The 20,750-nt window shown below is 38.1% G+C and overlaps 1 protein-coding gene across 2 annotated transcripts; it reads left to right on the top strand.

The window, feature by feature from the left end:
- Window positions 1-7,696: 7,696 nt before the first annotated feature.
- LOC145980733 (uncharacterized) lies at window positions 7,697-20,486 on the top strand. 2 transcript variants are annotated; one of them, XM_083113795.1, is made up of 2 exons: window positions 7,697-7,855; window positions 19,828-20,486. In XM_083113795.1, exons 1-2 carry the CDS (start codon window positions 7,796-7,798, stop codon window positions 20,425-20,427), a joined length of 660 nt encoding a protein of 219 aa, XP_082969921.1. In that variant the 5' UTR covers window positions 7,697-7,795; the 3' UTR covers window positions 20,428-20,486. The 2 variants fall into 2 exon arrangements, with proteins under 2 accessions (XP_082969921.1, XP_082969920.1); XM_083113794.1 differs by lacking the exon at window positions 7,697-7,855 and adding an exon at window positions 19,045-19,166.
- The last annotated feature ends 264 nt before the right edge of the window (window positions 20,487-20,750 follow it).

Raw genomic sequence — 20,750 nt, 5'->3', positions numbered from 1 at the left:
TTTTAACCTACGTCTAACTGAAAAGCCAAATTGTTTTAATACTGATGATGCCCAATTTCCCATTCTTTAAACTTATTTGGAAATATTATCACAATAAAACTCCGAATGCGAGAACATTAATTTAATCATACAACATTTACACAAAATAGCATCATCATGACTCCATCGTCAGTCTTTATGTAAGAATCTCTTTTGTGGTTGTGGTTACCACAGAGTATAAACTTTACAACTGTTTCTTCTTACTGAGCAGTTATAAAAAATAGCAAAAGACTGGAACAAGATAACTATACTCTGTTCCAGGCATATATGTAGCAAGTGAACTACAATAAGTCTCTGAACAAATAGTAACGCTAGACGGCTCCACCAATGAACACATGAGAGGCATTGGGATTGCGTGGAGGGGGGAGCGATTGTACTGGTCGCATCTCCAGCTGGCGGCTGGTAAACGACGGTTCAACGATCGGTTGAATTCTCTTCGGCTGACATCGGGCATCTTCGAGTCACAAGGCACCGAATGTAGCTGGCGGGACGAAACAAATGAGCGTCGGATACACTTGGAACGTTGCAACGGGAGACAGATGTTGCCCCTACAGTTTTTACTTCGCATCGAGGTGGGCAGATGGAGCTATGTAGCAAAGAGTATGTCAGTCACCAGTTAGGCCCGCGATCAGTTTACCATCCATCGCAGCCCACTCGATTCCCCCCTTCTCTGCCGCTGAGCGCTGTCTTGCTTCGCAGATTCTGGGGATAGATTATAAGCCTACTGGTTTCTTTCTTCCACCTATAGAAAAAGATATAGTCAAATATAACAGACAGCTCGACTAATGTTACAAGTAAGTAATTCGCCAGAGCTTTTGGAAACAGTCAGATGGTAGTACTATTGCTACTTTAGACACATGTTCATACACGCAATAGTGTTTATGCACGGCGTAACCAAAAGAGAAATTACCCATTTCAGCCAATTACATTCTATAAAGCAGTAATTGGCAAGTTGAAGATCATGTATTCTCATAACTCCCCCCTCGAGTCCGAAATATGTACTGATAACGTATGTTATATATGTAAAAGGTGACTAGGGTAATACACATTACAAGGCTGACTCATGTGACGTATCATTTTGCAACGAGTCCTTCACGAATATTCCATAAGGAACTTTGAAACTGCATATCATTCATAAATTCAGAAAGCAAACGTAGTCTGTCTGTTCAAACAAAATCTATTCTGCACTTTTTCATATTAACAGATAAAAAAATATATTTACATAATTGATTTTATAAAATATTCAAACAAGTAATAGAAACGCCTTGTAATCAAGGGGTCCCGGGTTCGATACCGGTGGCCGCACATAGTGGTTCGGATCCCACTTTAAACTGTAGGTCCAGTCCCGATTAGCCTTACTGTGCATAAACTGGACTTAAAACACCAAATCAAACCAAATCAAACCAAGTAATAGAAACAATTGCATTTTCTTTCTTTTTCTCTTTCCTTACTATTTTTTTTCCCACTCTGCCATCTATTGAATACAGAATGAATCAAAAATAGTTTTTTTTTGACAAAAATGGAAGAATTCCTCTTAATTTTAAATTCTGCAAGGTCACCATTTAATTTGAGCACAGACTAAAAAGGATATATGCTTTTATAATTCTGATACATAAGAAATAACGTGTGTACCCGAAACGACATTCTTAGTGACATTTTCGAAACGTATAGAAACCTTTAGTTAGTGTATACATTTTATGAACACTTTTTATTTTTTTAAATATTTATATATAAATTTGAATACATAACATACTAGAGTGAATATAATTGACTTAAAAACACACCTTTAAGAAATCAAGATATGAGAATATTATGATTAGAGTTTTGTACTGTCTTTTGTTTTCAATGCTTACTTTATGGGCATAGACGAACGTAAATTTTTCATAGGTGTTAATGAATCATCAGGCAGAAATCTATTAAATTAATTTTAATGATCAATGCACTATTTCGTACAGAACTCTATTAGTAGTGGATAGATGGCGAGAGAATTATTTTTGTCTCTCTACGTGCACTATTACTAAATAAAAAATGTTACTCCTAAGATGGACAGCAATTAAATGAAACTTTATCCAGTCACTTAAACTGCCATGCGTCAGTCATAAAGAGTTAATCTGTTCATATTAGAAGCCATTCATTTTACATGCACCACAGAATTTTAGAAGGACAAATTAAACAATAAGAGAAGCTCCACACTAACATATCAAGTGTACAGGGTCGCATTGTTTATATTTACTCAGCGTATATTGATACACCTGTAGATATAATTGTATCTTCTGCAAATATGTTGTATAAAGAAACGATCTGACGGAGTACCAATTGAGGTGAGTGTTCCAAGATAACCAGCTATGATTATTATGCATAAATGCATAATGAATTATACAACAAAGAAAGCCAATGAATTCCAGTTGTCTCAGCCATATTTATCAAGGATTTTTTTATTGGGAAGACAATAAAAGTAGTAATTATTCTAAATTAGTTTATAATTTTTCTATTTTAAGGAGTTATTTTCAAATAATGACTGCTGATCAGCAAATATTATTTTCAAAATATTGCAGTAGTTAAGAACCAAGTACAGGGTGGTCATAAATAAATACCCGTATTCAGAGCCCTCTGGAGCCCGTTGAAAGCAATGGATTGCGGTGAAACTTGGTATAGAGGCTGTGCAGAACATGGAGAAGCGAATCCCGACGAAAAACAGAGTTCAAAAATCCGCCACCAGATGAAAATGTGGCGCTGCAATAAAATACAATCAGAAGTCAGCCTTGCAAAACTTTATCTTCGGTTGGTGTTAGTATAGCATTGTTCAGAATCCTCGCAGTCAGTTAAGACAGCGTTATCGTCGCACGAAGCGTTTTCCGGAGAATGATAGCGACATGATTCAAAATACGGAGCAATACCGCACACCCTGACACATTCGAGTGCAATGAATGTGGCAACACAGACCAAACGGGCACGAGGGAAGGGGAAGAGAGAGGAGGAAACTTTATTTCGCGACTTTGCAGAGTATTTCTCTCCTTGGTAGAGCGATATATCTTCCTTTAACGTTGGAGAAACACATTTACATAGAATTTACGTACAGTAACCATCCTAGTTGCGTAAATAATGCGTTCCGTAAACCTTTACGTAACTTGCATTTTATGTAAGTCGAATTTGTACATTGCTTAAGTGTAAATTCGTAAGAAACTGCAAACTTTATTATTATTATATGTGTGTGTATATGTGTATATTATTTACACAGTATTATTTTATAAATGAACCATCATGTAGCAGTATTTACTCGGATATAAACTATAAAAGTATGAACAATATATAAAACTATAAGAACAGACTGAAATCACACTTTTCAAATGAAAAAATGTCTTGTGACAGCTTCGTACAATTATTACTAGTGCCTGGGACTTTATGTTATAACACATTTTTCATTTGGCATCGGATCGTGTACTGGGGTGAGATCTTTACATATCTGATGAAAATCAGCCGAAATAGACCAACTTGATAAAGCATATTTTGACATATTTTACCAATTTCGCGTTTTTACAACATATTTCTTCAATTTTCTCGTAATGAGACATGTTTCTGTATAATTTCGTAATTGTCTTGCATATACTCTGTTATTTTATAATTTATTCTTCGTATATTTAGCGCAACTGATATTTCATATTATCGATGCCAGGATAAGGAAATTACGAACGAAGAACTTAAAAGCAGATGCAGTCTTTTCTTACCAACTAAAAATAGAACAATAATACCCCCCTTTTTTATCCCGCCGACAATTAATGGCCATGCAAACATTATTGTGGGAAAATGTTTTCTCATTGTTGTGCAGGATTATGGCTTCATTTAATACTCCACCCCACCCTAGTTGATCTTCCCTGGAAGATACTGAATCCCGTATTATGAGAAATTCGAAAGTACTGTTGTGCATATTTTTGGATTTACTGGGAATATTTCTACCTTTTTTGACATATTTTTCAATTTTTATGACATAATTATATGCATATTTTACAGTTTTATAGGACATAACGTTCCGGGCCCTAATTGTTACATAACTGCGAATTTACGTAAGTCGAATTAATTTCCGAAAAACGGGCATTTCTTTTGAGGGAGTATTGGTATTTTTGACTACATTTTGCACTTCAGTAGGTTAATGACGGCGATGAAGGTTAATGATGATGGAAATAGGTGAAGGGAGGCATACAATGAAGCGCTCATTCCTTGTCCAAGCTTTGAATCCAGCACCACTGGCTTACTGTGCTGAAATCTGGTAGCGCCATCTATTTTATAGTGATGTAGTGAAGGATATCTTCAACTGCGTAATAACATATGCGTGCGTAACTCGAAAACAACCAATTGTCAAGCAATAGACATACACCACGCACAACCTCTCACTTAACGAGATTTTTACCAATGACAGTCATCTTGCACATCCGACTACACAATTTCTGAAAAACAACAACCAAAAAAATCCTCGTCTAGTTTCTGTATTTTCGTACAAGGAAAGTAATTTCGATGGGCGTCTTGGGAAACGAAGGGGTATGTCAAATTGTCCGTTAAACACGTGCAAATTGGCACAATTTAGCAAGCTTGCACGTACAGTTAAGGTGTACAACTACTCATTGAAGGAACGTGTGGGCTCTGTTATGTCTTTGAAAGTCAAATGGCAGTTTACCTGTTACTTTCTCGTATTTGTCAACCTTCTGTTGAAACTGAAATCCAGCGTTGCCATCTAACAAATTCAAGTTTCCACTAGGCTTGAATTTTGTTCGTAAAATATGACACGTTCATTAATTAAAAGAACATTAACTAAAAGAGCAAATAATAAGTTCACATGAAAGACTCGAAAGCATTCACGTGATGCCTCTCAGGGTATGGGGTAATATCTCTCTGTTAGTTCATCAAATAAAAATCAAAGTTAAGTTTTCACTAAGAAAAAGGAAATCTATTTTACTTCTTTGCAAACTAAATACTTATATGCCTGACATATAATCCATGTCACTCAAAGAAATTAAACTTCTTAAATTCAACTTGATCACTATATTCCAAAAACCTAGCCCTAACTTCAAAGTCAAGACAAAACACACTCGTAATTGCCATGGCAACAGCTCTTAACAAGATAAGTATATACAGGTTAGTCACTATCCTGACATTAGCAGTGATAGGTAAATTACAGAAATTAAGATTAAAGAACAATAAACATTTTTACAAGAGAAAAGCTAATAGCAATAAATATTAGTGCACTGGGAAAGGACGTGTCAAATATCAAGAAATATCCGATTTTGTTAGTAAATGCGTAAAAATATCTATGATAACAAATGGCTGAACTGTATTATAGCATTTTATTACAAAGGCATGTATTAGATATTATTGATTGTCGCTTGTGTACACCGGAGAAACAATTCTTTATTCAATTTATAAAGAAATAGGCTAATGAAGACTGTGTTTATGTATGCAGGAGGTTTCAAGTTCGAATCCTGAGCAAGTCAAATGTCAAAAGGTTTGGCAAGGCTTGTTTTAAGTGTACTTTAGGCTCAGATTTTCTAATCTGGACTGGAGCTACAGTTTAAAGTGATAGCCGTACCACCCGTGCAATGTGCCTCCAACCAGGGACTCCTTGATTACAAAGAAAAACAGCTTTCAGTTTGCACAATCATGGCTCACACATTTTAGGTATCGGCAATACTTTAGGCGATCCGCGCCTTGATCCTTTAGGGTTCTCTTCAGTTACCTGCCGCTTAGAGGCTGAGTGATCCCTAGAATCCGTTTTAAGAAGGGGAATTATCGGGGGCAAGTTCTCATCTTGAATCACCACCTCGGGAATCGAACGTGGATCTCTTGCCCGGACTTCCTATCGACTGAACCACGTTTCATCACTTCATCACTGTCATCATCATAGAAAAGTGCCAAAAAAATGACCAAAATAGAGGCTGTGTCTACAGATTAAAGTTAGTACCGAACAACAGAAATGTGCTTTCGACAATAATACTACAGAGAGTATTTCCGATGACAAAGCACAGTTTTCACTACTCCATAAAGGAGGTCCAAAGTGTGTTCAGCACCGTGTCCACAAATTTCGTGAAAGGGATATAACTTTTCTCTTCTTTCACGTTGGGGGGGGAGGGGGGAAATCACGTGCACATTATACAGTGCCAAAAGGCACATATAGAAGGATGTGGAGGTAGGGTCCCAGACATTATCGATCTAGGCCATATTTTGGAGGTGATGTAACCAGCACCACCCTCCGACCGATTTTATACCCATTTATTTCAGACTAGCTGAACCGCAGAGCCAGGCTGGAAGAATTCAGACCTTCGATCACTCACCCCGGGAATCGAACCTGGGTCTCCCGGATGAGACCACTCCTCTTTCACGTTGGTAATGTTATATTTGTAAGAACCTTAAACGTGTGATGATATATTATGAAAATAAGCGTACAATCAATACAGAGTCGTTAATCACAACGACGAAAATTGGTCAATCGGAAAGATGACGTCATAATTTCAATTTCAATTCTCCATTGGCCAAGCGCTGGGTATGGTCGTCTAAGGATCTCTCCACCAAAGGTTCCGGGTTCGACTCCCTACACTCTCGACAAATTTCCTGGAACAGTCGCCTTTAATATACCTCTACACACCATACAAAATTACATATTTTGGGCTAAAATTGCGTGATTGATTTTGGTATATTTTACCTTTGACCAAAATAGATACAACTTTAATCGTTTTAAGGCTTGTAAAGTAGTCTGCAATTCTTTTCCATACAATTTCCTGTCGCTTAATTTATTCAGAAGTTACAAGGTAAACACTTTAAAAGTACTAGAACAATTACCTTATTAAAAATTATTTTTCAAATTACGGCAAAACCATTTGCTAGCGAAAAGACAAACAAAACGTTTATTTCTAGCCCATTTAATGAGGATTAAGACTGAAAAAGATTATCGGCTTTACCATTAGTTACGGACATATAGGCTAGGATGAAGGAGTCTACGAAGCACCGAAAGGGGGGAAGGGAGAGGATTTTGCCCTCTATCTCCACGTGGTCTGGCAACTGACAACAATTTAGCACTTAGGGTATTGTTTCCGACATTAGACGTTCTTGTCAGTTCATTCAGTGGCTCTTACACCTTTCAAAGTAGCCTAGAAATCTTAAAACCTCAAGTGTCTTGCGGCTTCCCATTGTTGAATTGAATTGAAATTTAACGCGGTTTATTTGCTTGACGGATGCATCAGATGAGGGAGGATATCCCAGAAAGAAATTCAAAACTTGTAAAGTAAGGGACACCCTAGTGATATTATGATATTGGCGAAGGGATACTCACAAAGAACACACATGTCCAGGCAGGGATTCGAACCCGGGACCCCTGCTAAAATAGCTTTAATTTCCCTACTTTTTGCTGTCTTCTGGAGATACAAGTCGTCCGGGGTTCAGCCCCTCTTACCCCCCTCCGGTGCCGTCATTTGTTCAGAGCGCGCGAAACCAAAACGACCTGATGGGACGAACTCTCTTAAAAACTAAATTCAGTTAAATTCTTCCCCAGTTTGCAGCACTGAACAACGAGACAAGGAAGGGCCTAGCACAACCTGCCACAATCCTCTCCTTACAGCTCTAAAATGTCGCGCTGAAAGCAATTCCGGAGCCTTGAACAGAAGGGTGTGTGCGTACGGGTAATATGGGAAGGTGCGTGCGGGAGTCTTGAAAAGGATATGCGAGGCAACTTGGCACGAAGAAACCTCTTTCGGATATAAAAGAACCGTTTTCCATGTCTCCGGTACCAGTCGTGACAAATCGACGGAATCCATCCTTCGCAATGAGGTTTCTGGTGAGTTCAAAAAGTTCTAGTACTGTATTAATGTTTACATAATTTATAGTGGTAATAATAGATTTAAAGTGTTGCTTTGAATGACTGATTGATTCTACTTCGCTTTTCTGTCACTTTTGGCAATTCCAGATGAAGATGTAAGGTGATGAAATGAAATTGATGAAAATACAATCACGACGACACACATGGACAGGACACAACCAGAGCCTCGTTAGGCTGCAAAATTCAGTATAGAGTGTACTACATGGAAGAGAGGTCGAGAGGTCAGTAGAAAGGGCCATCCCTTACACCTCATTAAAACGTTACTTTCATACAAAAGTTTTGTTGAAGCAATGTACCATTCCAAAAATCCTGTCAGGATAGTATTCTGCATAGTTTGAACATTCGATACAGAATGTGTTGTCAAAACTTGATTCAGTTACTAACGTCAGCAATAGATGGGGTTAAGGGTATAGAGACACAAGGAAAGGATATGTTTAGGATGATTGTAGATTGTGGGTGCTATATTTCACCATATTTTCCAATACATTTTGCAAGAAAATGTGAACCACCACCATTCTCCTCATGGGCACGCCAATGGTCCACAACATACACAATTTCTTAAAGCTACTACAAGTAGAATAACGTAGTCACAGAATTCCTTTCGAGTGGGCTCAAATTTGGACAATACTTACTCATGTAATAACCTCTTTTGCTTTTGCTTCCCTGCACACTCTAGATGTTCATCTGAGTAAGTAATTTTCGAAACGTATTAGGTACTATATAAATTGTATGTACAATTGATTGATTGAATTATTGTTTTGAATCCACCTACAGTTTAAAGTGCCTCCACCGGGAAATTTTATGCACGAAAATATACTTTCAAAGAATTAAGATTACAAATTCCAGGCATGCATTTAAAAATATATACAGGGTGAGACCTAAAATTACCACCGGACATATTTCGTGAACAACAATAGATATTGAAAAATTGCTTTTGCAGATATATAGGTATGAGAGGGGCTTATGAAATTAGTGTACCAATACGTTCAACTACGTAAGGAAGTACGATTTTCAACAGAAACTTAGTTTTTTTTAAAATGGAAACCCCATTCTATTTTTAGCTCATTTGAAAGTACGGAAAAAATCATGCCTGCATGGATGTGCTGCATTTTTCCTACACTCGCCATAGATAAGTATCATCCCGGCCTTTTAAGAGTTTGAAAATACTATTTTCTCAGCAACAGTTCTGACGTACGTACACTATCACAAACATCTTGTTAGTTAGTGCACTTTGTTACGCCTTTGCTTTATTTGATAAATTTGATAAATCAACTTGAAGGAAAAAATGTATAAGCTGCAAAGTTTAAAAGTTGAAAACTTAAGATTTGTCATGACCAAACGAGAAGATTTGATTTCTCCAATGTATGTACTAAAAATTATGACGTAAATAAATTAACGCCAATCTATAATTAGAAAGATGTAATGTACTAACATTTATGTATGTAACTGTTCGCGGAATGTTTAAAATTTATACTTTTTAATTAACAATTATTTGTTAACTCAGAAAGATGTATCAGAACCTTTTAGATAATAATTTGTCAAAGCTTACTTATTTACAAATTACATATTTTATTGTAACCCGCAGTTGTTGGAACGTAACAACTTACATAAGCACAACGCATAGTATGCAGAAGAGTAACATGTTTGTTACGATACACGAATGGTGTCAAAAGGGGGATATGTATGTTACGACACACGAATCAACTAGTGAGAATGTTTCAAGCGTCAACTTCTGGTTACAATTACTTGAGAACCACTTGACGTATTACAATGCAACAAACGCCATTTTTAATTATTTTTTTCCGTACTTTCAAATGAGCTGAAAATAAAATGAGGTTTCCATAAAAAAACTAAGATTGTGTTGAAAATCTTACTTCCTTTTGAACGTTGGTTGATTGGTTGATTTGTTGTTTTAAGTCCACTTTATGCACATTGAGGCTAATCGGGACTAGACCTAGAGTTTAAAGTGGGATCCGAACCACTTGTGCCTCCACCGGGTATCGAACCCGGGAGCCCTTGATTACAAGGCGAAGACGCTACCACTGCGCCATCGGGGAGGACCCCTTTTGAACGTATTGTGTCCACTAATTTCATGAGCCCCTCTCAAACCTATATTTGCGAAAACAGTTTTTCAATATTTATTGTTGTTCACGAAATATTTCCGGTGGTAATTTTAGGTGACTCACCCGGTATATTATTTGGATAATTATGTCCTCCATGGCAGAGTGGTTAACACTACGACGCCAGGGGTCTCGGATTCGAATCCCGGCCTGGCCATGGGTGTTCCGTTCTTTGTGTGTCCACTTTCATCGATTTCAACGTATAATCACTCATTCTTACTTTCGCGATTAGTCCAAAGGGGCAGGAAAGCTATGTAAAATAAACCAAATCAATCAATTAATTAATGAATACTGTTTATCATACAACACGTTGTAATTCACCTGTGGGAAACTTACACATCCTTAAAGGTTGGCAACCCGTTAGGTCTAAGTGTAATTCAGGTTGTCTGTAATTGAGAATACAGAATGAAAGTGTATTTTCCTTTTGTCATACTCACAGACTCACAAGGAATATAATTTAATAGTTAATAGTCTGTGTATTTTAAATCTGAACCAACTCTGGCCATTACCTGATCAGACGAAGTTAATTTACTGCTTCGTTGCGCGCTTGACGCAATGCAACCAAGTGAATCTATCAATGAAATATTAAACAGTGTTGCACACAGGGTTGTTAAAGGTCCAGGAAACACATGAATTCTAATGGGTTCGATTGGGATCCGCTGCAGGAGCGGAACCTTTTGTCTCGAACAATTTAATTCGGTCCAAGTTGCGTAATTTTACATTGAAAAAAGGTTCCTGGACCGTATTTAAATTGACGCGGGAAAAAAGGTTCCCGGACAGAATTGAAATTCATTCTGGAAAAAATATTCCTGGACCGAATTGAAATTCATTCTGGAAAAAAGGTTCCTGGACAGAATTGAAATTCATTCAGGAAAAAAGGTTCCTGGACCGAATTGAAATTCATTCTGGAAAAAAGGTGCCCTGGACCTAATTTAAATTCATTCCGGAAAAATTTTCCTGGACCGAATTGAAATTCATTCTGGAAAAAAGATTCCTGGACCGAATTGATATTCATTCTGCAAAAAAGGTTCCTGGATCGAATTGAAATTCATTCTGGAAAAATATTCCTGGACCGAATTGAAATTCATTCTGGAAAAAAGATTCCTGGATCGAATTGAAATTAATTCTGGAAAAATATTCCTGGACCGAATTGAAATTCATTCTGGAAAAAAGGTTCCTGGACCGAATTTAAATTCATTCCGGAAAAATTTTCCTGGACCGAATTGAAATTCATTCTGGAAAAAAGATTCCTGGACCGAATTGATATTCATTCTGGAAAAAAGGTTCCTGGATCGAATTGAATTTCATTCTGGAAAAATATTCCTGGACCGAATTGAAATTCATTCTGAAAAAAAGGTTCCTGGACCGAATTGAAATTCATTCTGGAAGAAAGGTTCCTGGACCGAATTTAAATTCATTCCGGAAAAATTTTCCTGGACCGAATTGAAATTCATTCTGGAAAAAAGATTCCTGGACCGAATTGATATTCATTCTGGAAAAAAGGTTCCTGGATCGAATTGAAATTCATTCTGGAAAAATATTCCTGGACGGAATTGAAATTCATTCTAGAAAAAAGGTTCCTGGACCGAATTTAAATTCATTCTGGAAAAATATTCCTGGACCGAATTGAAATTCATTCTGGAAAAAAGGTTCCTGGACCGAATTTAAATTCATTCCGGAAAAATATTCCTGGACCGAATTGGAATTCATTCTGGAAAAAAGGTTCCTGGACCGAATTGATATTCATTCTGGAAAAAAGGTTCCTGGATCGAATTGAAATTCATTCTGGAAAAATATTCCTGGACCGAATTGAAATTCATTCCGTAAAAAAGGTTTCTGGATCGAATTGAAATTCATTCTTGAAAAATATTCCTGGACCGAATTGAAATTCATTCCGGAAAAAAGGTTCCTGGATCGAATTGAAATTCATTCTGGAAAAAAGGTTCCTGGACCGAATTTAAATTCATTCCGGAAAGATATTCCTGGACCGAATTGAAATTCATTCTGGAAAAAAGGTTCCTGGACCGAATTGATATTCATTCTGGAAAAAAGGTTCCTGGATCGAATTGAAATTCATTCTGGAAAAATATTCCTGGACCGAATTGAAACTCATTCTAGAAAAAAGGTTCCTGGACCGAATTTAAATTCATTCTGGAAAAATATTCCTGGACCGAATTGAAATTCATTCTGGAAAAATATTCCTGGACCGAATTGAAATTCATTCTTGAAAAAAGGTTCCTGGACCGAATTGAAATTCATTCCGGAAAAAAGGTTCCTGGACCGAATTTAAATTCATTCCGGAAAGATATTCCTGGACCGAATTGAAATTCATTCTAGAAAAAAGGTTCCTGGACCGAATTTAAATTCATTCTGGAAAAATATTCCTGGACCGAATTGAAATTCATTCTGGAAAAATATTCCTGGACCGAATTGAAATTCATTCTTGAAAAAAGGTTCCTGGATCGAATTGAAATTCATTCTGGAAAAAAGGTTCCTGGACCGAATTTAAATTCATTCCGGAAAGATATTCCTGGACCGAATTGAAATTCATTCTGGAAAAAAGGTTCCTGGATCGAATTGAAATTCATTCTGAAAAAATATTCCTGGACCGAATTGAAATTCATTCCGTAAAAAAGGTTCCTGGATCGAATTGAAATTCATTCTGGAAAAATATTCCTGGACCGAATTGAAATTCATTCCGGAAAAAAGGTTCCTGGATCGAATTGAAATTCATTCTGGAAAAAAGGTTCCTGGACCGAATTTAAATTCATTCCGGAAAGATATTCCTGGACCGAATTGAAATTCATTCTGAAAAAAAGGTTCCTGGATCGAATTTAAATTCATTCTGAAAAAATATTCCTGGACCGAATTGAAATTCATTCCGGAAAAAAGGTTCCTGGATCGAATTGAAATTCATTCTGGAAAAATATTCCTGGACCGAATTGAAATTCATTCCGGAAAAAAGGTTCCTGGATCGAATTTAAATTCATTCTGAAAAAATATTCCTGGACCGAATTGAAATTCATTCTGGAAAAAAGGTTCCTGGATCGAATTTAAATTCATTCTGGAAAAATATTCCTGGACCGAATTGAAATTCATTCCGGAAAAAAGGTTCCTGGATCGAATTGAAATTCATTCTGGAAAAAAGGTTCCTGGACCGAATTTAAATTCATTCCGGAAAGATATTCCTGGACCGAATTGAAATTCATTCTGGAAAAAAGGTTCCTGGATCGAATTGAAATTCATTCTGAAAAAATATTCCTGGACCGAATTGAAATTCATTCCGTAAAAAAGGTTCCTGGATCGAATTGAAATTCATTCTGGAAAAATATTCCTGGACGGAATTGAAATTCATTCTAGAGAAAAGGTTCCTGGACCGAATTTAAATTCATTCTGGAAAAATATTCCTGGACCGAATTGAAATTCATTCGGATAGAAGGTTCCTGGACCGTATTTAAATTCATTAAGAAAAAAGGTTCCTGGACCGTATTTAAATTCATTCAGAAAAAGGTTCCTGGACCGTATTTAAATTCATTCAGAAAAAAGGTTCCTGGACCGTATTTAAATTCATTCAGAAAAAAGGTTCCTGGACCGTATTTAAATTCATTCAGAAAAAAGGTTCCTGGACCGTATTTAAATTCATTCAGAAAAAGGTTCCTGGACCGTATTTAAATTCATTCAGAAATAGGTTCCTGGACCGTATTTAAATTCATTCAGAAAAAAGGTTCCTGGACCGTATTTAAATTCATTCAGAAAAAAGGTTCCTGGACCGTATTTAAATTCATTCAGAAAAAAGGTTCCTGGACCGTATTTAAATTCATTCAGAAAAAAGGTTCCTGGACCGTATTTAAATTCATTCAGAAAAAGGTTCCTGGACCGTATTTAAATTCATTCAGAAATAGGTTCCTGGACCGTATTTAAATTCATTCAGAAAAAAGGTTCCTGGACCGTATTTAAATTCATTCAGAAAAAAGGTTCCTGGACCGTATTTAAATTCATTCAGAAAAAAGGTTCCTGGACCGTATTTAAATTCATTCAGAAAAAGGTTCCTGGACCGTATTTAAATTCATTCAGAAAAAGGTTCCTGGACCGTATTTAAATTCATTAAGAAAAAAGGTTCCTGGACCGTATTTAAATTCATTCAGAAAAAAGTTTCCTGGACCGTATTTAAATTCATTCAGAAAAAGGTTCCTGGACCGTATTTAAATTCATTAAGAAAAAAGGTTCCTGGACCGTATTTAAATTCATTCAGAAAAAAGGTTCCTGGACCGTATTTAAATTCATTCAGAAAAAATGTTCCTGGACCGTATTTAAATTCATTCAGAAAAAAGGTTCCCGTAACGTATTTAAATTGATCGGGAAAAAAGGTTCCTGGACCGAATTGAAATACCTTACAGATAAAAAGGTTCTTTACGGTCCAGAACCCATTTACGCTTGCTGATTTTCTCTCCTGGACCGGAATTGAATTTAATTAAAATTCCTGGACCTTTAAGAACCCTGGTTTCACATATTAGTCACTTTAATATATATAGCAGATATGGTAAATAGACTCACACACGTCATGCTAATAAGGTACCTGAACCCAATATGGCCCACCTAAGGTTTTCGATTGTTTCTAATGGTGTACAAAGTCAAAAACGTAAAACCAATCGCAAGATCCAAAAGACGGAATATTTCTGGACGTTTACTGCAAATTGGAGCCACTTGCAAATACAAAAAGTTACATTTAGGCCATATTAAGTATATATATACCAAATGTGGCCTAGTCATATATTTTGTTCTTTCACATCAAAAAGTGCAAGATAAATTGTAAAGAAAGTACCACAATGTTGCCTTTATAGGTTCATGAGTACATAGATACACTTATATTTTATTTACACATCACAGTTTGAACAAATGAAGGGTCCTTCATCATCCTTTGCGACTTGTACACACTCTGCGTGGACATAAGAGTAACAAATATCACATTTGCGCATGTCTTTCACGATATATTCCTACTTAGGCCATATTGGGTTCATCTTATCTAGTGTTCTTTTTTCCTCTGTTATTATTAGATTAAAGTGTAAACTAAGTACACTGTTGTAATGTACAAATTATCAACTATCGTAATATGTTCTAGAGATATGAACACCCATCACTTGGAAGATGTTGTAAGTAATAACTTCCATATGCAATATTTGATCACGTATAACATATTCACGAGGTACAGCTATTTTGCTTCTTGGCTTCAAGTTACTGAACTATAGGTACAGGCAGCAAGTTCAATCATATTACATACTAACGCCATCTGTTGAATTAACCTTGTAACTACTTGGAAACAGCAAATAGGCCATATTTGGTTCAGGCTAATCTCGACAATGAGGACGAACGCTTAAGACTAAATTTAGCACAAGACATTCACAGAGAACAACCACTGGTAACAGTTTCATACATCGGCTCTTCAATTTTACACAAGAAAATACTTACGGAAATGAGTTTCTTCAAGGTTTACAACGTTCGTCGAGGTATTTTTTTTCATCGTGGAATATATCTGTTAGGGAAATCATGTATTTTTGAAGAGAAATATCTCATCGACGCACAATTGCCGTTCCTTTCATTTGCTTGCCGTACGACAACCGGATGCTGCGTACGTTTGATGACATAAGCCCCTGTCAGTGTTTCAACACCCCCTTTTTTTACTATGCTTGCCTAACGTAACCAAAACTACAACCTTGGTGACAATGAAGTTCGACCAGAAAGGAATATGTGATTAAATGCACAGAGGCATAGGCGGTGGAATGGGTGACCCGAAGAAGTGACGCATGTGTGTAAGAGGAGGCGTGTGAGCAGGCAAGAATCGTGATCCCAGCATGTTGCACCCAAGATCACGTAAAGAACGAAAACCGGGAACTATACGCGTGACATTGAACTTCGACCAGGCACCAGACCCATACGGGAAATTCCAGATAGTGGCGCATTCGACGGAAGCATGACGTCACGGACACGATAAGGGAGTCCGCCGTATATAAGCTCGTGCTGTGCACCGAGAAACCGCAGTGCATCATCACCATGGCCAGGAGCAAACCTATTGACAACACCGTGAGGAGAAGAGTGGTGGAGTTGCAACGGGATGGACTCAGTGAACGGGAAATAGGGCGCCAACTGAACTTACCCAAGTCAACCGTCCACTGCATCATCAAACACCACCAAAATACGGGTACTACAGAGCCAGGTAAGGCCCCCGGTCGAAAACGCCTGCTGAGCGTGCGTGACCTACGGATATTTAGGCGCTATATCCAGACCAACAATCATGTTTCTGTGGCCGAATTACGACTGTGGACTCGAGAACGCTTTCACATTGAAGTTCACCAGAACCATTCGCCGTTACCTACAGCGATGCGGTTACCGAGTGTACAAAGCGAAACGTAAACCCTTCCTTTCCATGTTGAACAAAGGCAATCGACTACGGTGGGCACGAATGTACCGGGGATGGACATTTCGGGAGTGGAACAGGGTTTTGTGGACGGACGAATCCATTTTCAATGTTGTGTACGGGAAAATACGGAAAACAGTCATTTCTCGGAAGGAGGAACAGAATGAAGCAAAATGTTATGCACGTCGGGTACAGAAACCTGCGTCAGTGATGGTATGGGGATGGATGACGGCATCTGGGGTTGGCCCACTACAAGTCTGTGAGGGCATTGTGAATGCACACGCCTATACACGCATACTGGAGCGGCATCTTCCCACAGTGCGAAGGCACCTGTTCCACAGGCGGCGTCTCATCTTTCAACACGACAATGCCAGGCCTCATACAGCGCGGCTGACAAGAGAATGGTTGACTCGCCATCACGTGCGAACTCTGCCATGGCCACCATCGAGTCCCGGCCTCTCGCCCATTGAGAATGTGTGGCGTGTTCTTAAGCGACGTGTGCAACAGAGGGGACCCACGACAGTGGCTGCTCTTATCGCCTGCCTGCAGGAGGAATGGCACCGCATCGATGTGGAATACCTTGAACGACTCGTCCGCAGCATGCCCCGACGGATTGCCACAGTTATTCGCCGACGGGGAGGCGTCACACCATGGTAAACAGGATCCCCTCTAACAGTGGTCGAACTTCAATGTCACGTGTAGATGGACGAAAATGTTTTATTTTGTGTGGACACCATACATTGCTGCGTTGCAGCGGAAATTTATGTTTTCCTTTGTTCCATGTAGCCTGCTGAATAAAATATGTTCAGCATATGCATGTGTTCTCCTTCTTTCACAACGCACTCCTATATTTGTGACTGGTCGAACTTCATTGTCACTAAGGTTGTAACCTAACGTTATCGGAAATGGTTCGTGGGGCTATCCGTGAATGGTTCGTGGGGCTATCCGTGAATGGTTCGTGGGGCTATCCGTGAATGGTTTGTTGGGCTATCCGTGTATGGTTCGTGGTGCTATCCGTCAGCTACCCGTGCATAATGTATAATTTCCACCGGTGACTAACACGATAGTAGGTATTCGGTCAAGAAGATTGAAACACTGCATACCCACAACTTGAGTCAAGATGTGCCCGCCATATTGTGTGTTCCGGAAGCGAAGAAAGGAATAAAAAAAAAGCACTCAGAATGTGAAAAATTGCGTTTGTTTTCGTGTAAAATGCATAATGGCACCTTGAACTATGTTCCGCAATACACAATTGATAAGTACGAACCATACGAAACACAAAATATGCGATTTTAATGTGTCTCCGATCTATGAAACTGCTACCCAACCACTCCCAGACCGGACTCGAACCAAGGAACTTCGACAATATCAACATGGGGCACTTTTGTTATCCGCATAGAGCATCACTGATACACATAAATTCACCTAACCTGGATTACATCAACAACTCAATTATTAGTCCACGATTCTTATTTCAATTAATCTTGAGTGGACGTTGCAAGAAAATTATAGACATAATTCTTCATCAGATGGGTAGTGTGATTGAACTATTATGTATCTCAATCCAATTATAAATTTAACTTGTAAGTATATTTAACAAATTTTGATGAAAATAATTGCATTAAATAGCACTTAATAATTTCTGCATCAAGCACTGTTCCGAGATCTTCTGGACGATAGTAACCATAATTTAATGTCAATTTTCTGTCTTAATTATCAGAATTTGCCTTTTTCTGGACAACAAATGCTATTTAATAATAGTAATACAAAATCATGCGCGCCATCTGTACCTATCACAAGCAACTAAAACCAATCAGCAGAAATTGAGGTAAAATATTAGGTAACGTTTCAACTATGGGTATTTCAGATACTACCAGATTAATAAAGACAACAATAGGTATTTGATCTAAACGGATTTGTAGACATCAGAAACCAGCAAATGCATAGATCTAAGATTTTCTAAATTTAAAGGCCTCTGTCTTATAATGTTAGTTCAAGGCTACCATATTTAGATTAGTCTGTCCGTCAACACCGATCTCTAACGATTGATTACATTTTAATACAGTAAAACCTCGTTAATTCGGACCCCGATAAGCCGGACTTCGCTTAATCCGGACAGGCAAAAGGCAAAGTGTGATGAAGAGCCAAATCCATCATAGTATGGGTATCGCGTATGTACGTACAGAATTGTATTGCCTTACATTTTACTATACTGTATCGTGTATTTAGGCCTATCCCCTTGAAGTACACCATAATAAACGTGTTTTGTTTCTATAAACGGAGTTTTAATGCACTTTCTACTGTTCCTTTAGGTTATTTCAGTTAATCCGGACTTTCGTTAAACCGGTCAACTTATCCCCCATTAGTCCGGATTAACGAAGTTTTACTGTAGAATTGAAGGAACTGTAGCTTTGCAATTTGATGTGATAATTTCATGGCGGTTTTTGTTCTAGCGAACCATCTAAGAGACCTAATTACCTGTTAATTACATGACTTATCCAGTATCTTCATGCGACAGAACATTGGACCAGTCGAGACGTTCAACTATTGGGAGTCAAACAATTGGAAATCAACAATAGGTATCTCACAAATAACTAATGCTATGAATACGCAATTTAAAAGGACAGAAACGCAAATGAAATGCCGAATAGGTAATGGAAAGGAACTATCCTTCGCTCCAATAGCAAGCAGATGGCAAGAAACTCAGATAACTTGCAACGAGCTTCCTCAGTTTGCGGTAAAAAAAAGACAAATATTAACCTTGCAAGAACGTTTATTCTTCGTATACTGGATTTACAGAGTATAGTATAGTTTTCGAATTTTGAATAAGTCATAAAGACTGAAGATGAGAATAATTAAAAATTGCCCTCAATTAAGAGTTGTGTCGGTATTTATATATTAATTAACCTGATGAAAACTGTCACTAGAATGTTGACAACTTGATTATTTTGTAGTTTTTTGTCGTTTGGTTGATACTACATTGAGGTTAGTCCATCCACTTGATCTATCGTGTATTAGTGTGATGTCACCGGTGAGAAATTATGAAGCAACTGGAAACTAAATCCGAATTAGATTAAGTAATGGATTTTCCTTGTCTGTCACAAGAATGAAATGAACTCAGTGAAACATTAAACTTAAGGGCTCATTCATTTATGTCTTTGAATCAATACCTAGCTGAATCGACATGTATTGATTATTAAGAAACTGCTCCATAAAAAAGACCAACTTTAGTATATCGATTTAGTTAATACAGGAACCCGTTTATTGCAATATAAATTAACATGGTTGACGCTTTAGTCGAAGAACCTGTAAGTAATAAAAAGTAGATTTGACATTCATTGATTGCAACGCCAACTGGTGAGTTCATGGGAAAACTTATTTTCTTTCTTCCCTTATAGATAATTTCCGTCCTGGCTCTAGCCACATTCGCTGTTGCTGAAGAAGAAAAGGGGAAGAGAGGTGCTGCGGGACTCGGATATGCAGGCTACGGAGGCATTGGCGCCAACGCGCTTCGCTACAGCTCTGCCGGCTACCCATCCTCTAGCTACTCCAACGTTCGCTACACCTCCGTCGTATCTCCTAAAGTTGGCTACCCTGGATTGGTCCAAGGTGGATACCCTGGATTGGCCCAAGGTGGATACGCTGGATTGGCCCAAGGTGGATACCCTGGATTGGCCCAAGGTGGATACCCTGGATTGGCGCAAGGTGGATACCCTAGATTGGCCCAAGGTGGATACCCTGGCGGTGGCATCGTGAGCTACACTTCTTCCATTGCACATCCTAGCCTGGGCTATGGAGGGCTTGGAGTGGGCGGTTTGGGCTATGCTGGAGGTTTGTCTGGTTATGGAATTGGTCCAGGACTAGGAGCATATGGTTTGGGTGGTTTGGGCGGTTATGGACTGTTGGGTGCTAGGGGATATGGGCTTGGTGCTGGAGGCTATGATCTGGGTGGTGGAGCTTCAGGTCTTGGTTTGGGATCTCAGGTGTACTATGGGTAATTTGACCAAAAGGTTTTTATGTACACGTTGGTGATCAATAAAAGATACAATGAACTGTTGTTATGTTTATAAATATCCCTCGCTACTGAATTTTTCAGACATCAAGTTGAGTAACAAGATCATTGTAGATGTAGAATATACCCACTGAAGTGCAGTGCAGTTCAAAAACAATGTCTGGGTTTCATGACGTTTGAGTGGCAGTGCTTGAAGCACTGGTAAACAGGTATGGTCTAAGAGACTTGTTCCAAGCAGTGTGCCATCAGTTATGTGCTTCTACGCGTAAACAATGATAGTCTACATTCTACACGTAGACTATTTTATAC

This window comes from Lepisma saccharinum, chromosome 28 (genome assembly GCF_977018435.1).
Source record: "Lepisma saccharinum chromosome 28, izLepSacc3.1, whole genome shotgun sequence".
Classification (NCBI taxonomy): domain Eukaryota; kingdom Metazoa; phylum Arthropoda; class Insecta; order Zygentoma; family Lepismatidae; genus Lepisma; species Lepisma saccharinum.
This window is presented reverse-complemented; position numbering and strand designations above follow the sequence as displayed.

Excerpts from the sequence above, each read along its gene's own strand:
- LOC145980733 (XM_083113794.1), top strand. The coding sequence starts at position 19,065 with ATGAAATGCCGAATAGGTAATGGAAAGGAACTATCCTTCGCTCCAATA. Across the intron at positions 19,167-19,827 it reads ACGAGCTTCCTCAGTTTGCG|ATAATTTCCGTCCTGGCTCT; the intron begins GTAAAAAAAAGA and ends CTTCCCTTATAG.